At 50.3% G+C, this 4,956-nt stretch overlaps 1 protein-coding gene across 1 annotated transcript in view; it reads left to right on the top strand.

The window, feature by feature from the left end:
• Positions 1 to 10: 10 nt before the first annotated feature.
• The window catches only part of IGSF10 (immunoglobulin superfamily, member 10), a gene marked incomplete at its 5' end in the record, with an annotated part of 8,716 nt that continues 3,770 nt past the window's right edge, over positions 11 to 4,956 (top strand). The window contains 3 exons of the mRNA XM_010181073.1: positions 11 to 350; positions 715 to 4,007; positions 4,608 to 4,827. Of these exons, the coding sequence (XP_010179375.1) occupies positions 11 to 350; positions 715 to 4,007; positions 4,608 to 4,827 (3,853 nt within the window). The remainder of the gene's footprint in view (positions 351 to 714; positions 4,008 to 4,607; positions 4,828 to 4,956) is intronic.

Below are 4,956 nucleotides of genomic sequence, written 5' to 3'. Positions count from 1 at the left end.
GGATGTTTTTTATGGTCTAAAGAGCTTGGTACGGTTGCACATGGACCACAATCAAATTGAATTTGTAAATCCCAACGTTTTCTATGGACTCACATTGCTGAGGCTGGTCCACCTGGAAGGAAATTTACTTAAGCAGCTTCACCCAGATACTTTTGTCACCTTGCGCTACAGCCAGATATTTAAGATATCCTTCATCAAGCACATATATTTGTCTGACAACGCGCTGCTGTCACTGCCACAAGACATGCTTTCCTACATGGCCGAGCTGGAGAGCCTCTACCTGCACGGAAACCCCTGGTGCTGCGACTGCAGTCTGCAGTGGTTGGCAGAGTGGGCAACGCAGAGAGCAGGTGAGCGGAGGGCTTGCTTTGTGCTTTTCTGTCATGTTATGGCATCTTATTCTTTCTGATAAAGTTAACTGTGCTTTATTTATTCTCCCAGAAAAGACTGGAAGATGGGATTTTTGGAGGTGCATGTAATTGGGATAAGCAAATGACTACCATTGAGTGTCCCAAGTTAGATGAATTCAGTGGTATTAGCCCAAGTCGGAGAAGATTCATTGGTTTTCTTAGGTTCCTTTAGGTTTTCACAGGGTACTTTAAGATAAACATTGTTAATTGTTTATTCAAGATATCAACTTGCTGGTAGCTATATGTCTTTTTTAATACTAAAAATTGTACCACAAAAACTTACTGTGTTTTTCTATCCCTTCAGACATTATAAAGTGCAAAAAAGACCGAAGCTCCGGTGCCCAGCAATGCCCAGTTTGTGCCAGTCCCAGGAGTCGCCGTGGGAAAAGCGTGGTGGATCTCCCTGCTGCAGCCCTAACCTGTGCTAAGCCAGCCATACAAGATGCCCTGAAACTTGAAAACGTCACCATGCCAGAGGACGGGGAGCTCCATCCTGTCTCTCCCAGGGACTTCATGGCTCCCATAGGATCCGTGGTTCTGAACATGACTGACCAAGCGGGAAACCGAGGTAACTTGGCTTGCAGTGTCCAAAAACCAAAAGAAATGTCTCCCATCTCATTTGACAAAGAAGGCAACAGTACAGTACTCAAAGCATCATTCTCAGCGTTTCTCATGTGTGGCATCGATTATGAACACATTCAGCAGCTCTGGAGCATCCTGGCACTGTACAGTAACTCGCCTTTAAAACTGGAGAGGAACACCCTAGTAACTAACATGCCTTTTACTAGCTACAAGTATAAACAAATCTACTCTGATAAAGATGAACTTTTTACCAATACAGAGGCTGAACTGAGAGCTGAACCACCATGGTTAATGCAGAGCAAGGTAGCATTACAGCTGGACAGGACAGCGACCACACTGAACATGCTGCACATCCAGTACTTCACTGATGCTCAGATTGTTCTGCCCAGCACTGACAAGAGCCAGGACAGAAATACCTGGGTCATCATCTCCAGAGACAACACCACCCAGACGGAGCACACCGTGCTGGTCGGGGGCACCGTGGAGCTGCCGTGCCGAGCAGTGGGAGAACCGGCCCCCGCCGTGGAGTGGATATTGGCTGACGGGAGCAAGGTCCGAGCCCCCTACGTCAGTGAGGACGGGAGAATCGTGGTGGTTAAATCGGGAACATTCACCCTGCGGACAGCTGATGCTTTTGACTCTGGGCTCTATCACTGCATAGGCACAAACTACAACGACGGAGATGCCCTCACATTTAGAATTACTGTGGTGGACCCTTATGAGGAGCACAACAGCGCAAATGGAGCCCAGCTTTCTGCCTTTGTCGGCAGCATGCTCTACCTGCCCTGCACATCCACTGCCGTTCCAGATGCTGCCATCAGCTGGGTGTTACCTGAGCACACGATTCTGCATCATTCTGAAGGAAACAAACATGTTTTTGACAACGGCACCTTGAGAATACAAGGGGTGACAGAGCGAGACAGTGGCTACTTCAGGTGTGTGGCAGCCAACCCGTACGGTGTTGATATTTTGGTTTTCCAAGTGCTGGTCAGAAAGGATGAAACCACTCTAAAGAAAACACAGGCAGCTGGGGGAGAATGGGCAGAGGGCGATGGCTCTGGCCATGCAGTGCCGGCCTCTGCTACGACACAGATGCACTCATTAGCTCCTCCACCCACCTTGACAGCTCCTTGGGAATCTGCTGTCTCCGCGGCCAGGAACCAGGTGGCACAGAGTGCGCGTATGAGGAACCGCTATAGGAAGGTGACATACAGGCACTACCAGGACAGAGCGGGCAGACGGTTCAGAGGGCACAGGAGGCAGTTCGTCTCCTCGGCCAGGAGAGTCGATCCACAGCGCTGGGCAGCCTTGCTGGAGAAAACCAAGAGGAACTCCACATCAACAGGAAAACAAGTTGCAACCAAACCACCTGTTCAAGTCCGCAAGTTCTCAGAAGCGCCTGGGGATGAGGAGGAAACGTCTGGTGATATCGTATCTCCAGAGGAAGAATTCATGATACCGGTAACAAGGACAGCGGTACCTGCGCTGGGCAGAGCAATGAAGAGCGTGGTAACTGCAGGGCCTGGGGCGGCCACGAGCAATGCTGCTGCTGGGAAAGGCTCTCTCCTGGTTGCAGAGGCAGGGACGCCCCTACCCTCTCCCTTCTCACAGTCTGTGCCATCTGGTTTAAGTCAGGTATCAGCAAATGGTATAAAACCGTCATCAGCTGTATCATATGCAGCAAGGAGAACACCTACACTCTCCACTGCTGGGCAAGGGTTGGTGTATTCTGGGGAAAGCAATAACCAGCACGTAAAATCTGTATCCATGGCACCCGTGACAGAAGTTACAGACACCAGCAAGTCCGTAACTTCCCAAAACGCAGCGGACGAGCTCCATGTTTTTACTGAGTCTATTGATAAGATTTCCACCAAAACAGATCCTCAGTTGTCTGTAGTGGCTGTCAGTGAACCAAGTCCTGGATTTGATCGCATTTATTTCCACAGTACTCACAAACAAGTAACTCCTAGGCTGCCATTGGCCTCAACTGCCATTAATGATCAGCAAGTCCAGATTGTCCAGGATTTTCCAACTCAGACACCCCCACCACAGCAGCAATATGGGAGACGAAGGAAAATTTCTGGTAGGAGACGAATTGTTAGACCAGGACGGATTCCAGGTATGAAAGAGCACAAGTACAACTTAGGGAGAAATAGCACAGCTGTGGCTGCAGGTGTTCAACTGAATATGAAGTATGTATCAAATTTACCAACCTTAAATAATATCAGCAGCTCCATCAACCTAATGAGCCCAGAAGCACCGTTGTCCTCTCCCTCCACCATGAATATGCCCCTGGAGCACCCAGCGGGCACTCAGCAAAGCACAGCATTCCCCAGGGAAAATGAAGCCAGTGCAAGGCACAAAACCACAACCACAGCCATGTCTTTCACTGCCAAGAGCGCCCACGATACCCCTCAAGGGACGTCAGGGACCAGCGCTGCATTTCAGGCAAACACTAACAGAGTCCAATCCTCCAGCGTCAGACTGCCAACAGCGGCAACCCACACAGCTCTTGCTGCAACAGGAATCACACAAACCAAAACCACTGAGACATCTTCTGCCCTTGAATCGGTCACACACAGCAAGCTACCAAACCAGCAGACAGATGTGTTTCCATCACCAGAGGTACCAACTGCGCTTCCTAAAACCACAGCAGGGTTATCCCTGTCCAAAGTGTCTCCTTTGCGCTTTACACCTGTTTCAACAGGTGAGAATCACAGCAGTGCTTTCTTGTCTTTAAACAAACCCATTCCTTATGGCAATGGCAATGGTAATTTAGAAGAACATCTTCCCACTGCAAAACCACATTCTTACTCTAATCTTGCAACTGGCGCAACCAAAGAAATGGATGTAACGAGTTTGAAGCCACCAGTTATACCTATTATTACTCTTCAGACTGACACCAAAATCACCAAAAGCAAAGTATTCAGAGTGGGGAGAAAGAGAGGTCAGAGGAGGAGGAGGCCCCCTAAAATTTCGCCTTCACAAAGCACGACTGCAGGTTATGGCACCACGGTGAGTCCATTGGCAATCACAGCCACAGCTGTCATGACACCTAAATCAATAATGACACCTGTGAACCTCACATCTGCAGATCCTCTGACTGAGAGCACAGCCCTGGGGACAGAAACACGAGTGCTGTGGATCCCCACCATCACGGGGACACCTCAGCACATGTCCACAACAGCCCCTGTCACACATGGGAATGTCCCTCCAGCTCCGTCACCACCCCAAAGCCAGCCTGTGCAGAGATCCCCCCCGCCAGCACAGACCCTGCCACCGCCCTCACAGATGCTGAGCACCACCAGCACGCAGCCTGCAACAGCCTCGGCTGCACCCACCCCAGAACCTGTGTGGCAGAGCAAAGCTCCCACCACAGCAGGTGAAGAATCACATCTGACAGTGGGCATTATCCCTGAAAACCGCATGACACAGCCCATGCTTCCTGCAAGACCCGAGCTGAGTGCTCCTGCTGCAGCCAGTGACACTGTTTGGCCCCACGCTCCGCGTCCCACCCCACTGCTAGCCCCTGCTCCAGTCACCAGGAGAGGTAACGTGGTACCCGTCACCACACCACGGTCACCACCGCTGGGCTCTCCATATGCTGTTCTGCAGGGAAGGGACGAGGACAAGGCTGAGAAGAGATCAGATCAAGAGACCACCACCACCAGCCCTAAAGCCTCAGACTCTCTGAGCAGGAATCATTTTGCAAAGCCCAGAATAATTGGGGGAAGATGGGCTGCTTTCACTGTGCTGGCTGGTTCAGATGCCTTCATTCCTTGTGAAGCTACTGGAGACCCCCGACCAACAATACAGTGGACCAAGATATTGCCAGGTAAGCTTGGTAAACCTCTCTAGAACAGACCTGCTGCTGTAGTCTTGTAATGTGGCAGATGTTTTGTGTGCCAAGCTCAAGTATTGCTTCATTTCGGAGTATCTAAATGAACTATCAGAGAAAAGATGA

The sequence above is a fragment of the Mesitornis unicolor genome, unplaced genomic scaffold (assembly GCF_000695765.1).
Source record: "Mesitornis unicolor isolate BGI_N332 unplaced genomic scaffold, ASM69576v1 scaffold30943, whole genome shotgun sequence".
NCBI classification, from domain to species: domain Eukaryota; kingdom Metazoa; phylum Chordata; class Aves; order Mesitornithiformes; family Mesitornithidae; genus Mesitornis; species Mesitornis unicolor.
The sequence above is the reverse complement of the archived record's forward strand: the minus strand, read 5'-3'. Positions and strand labels throughout refer to the sequence as shown.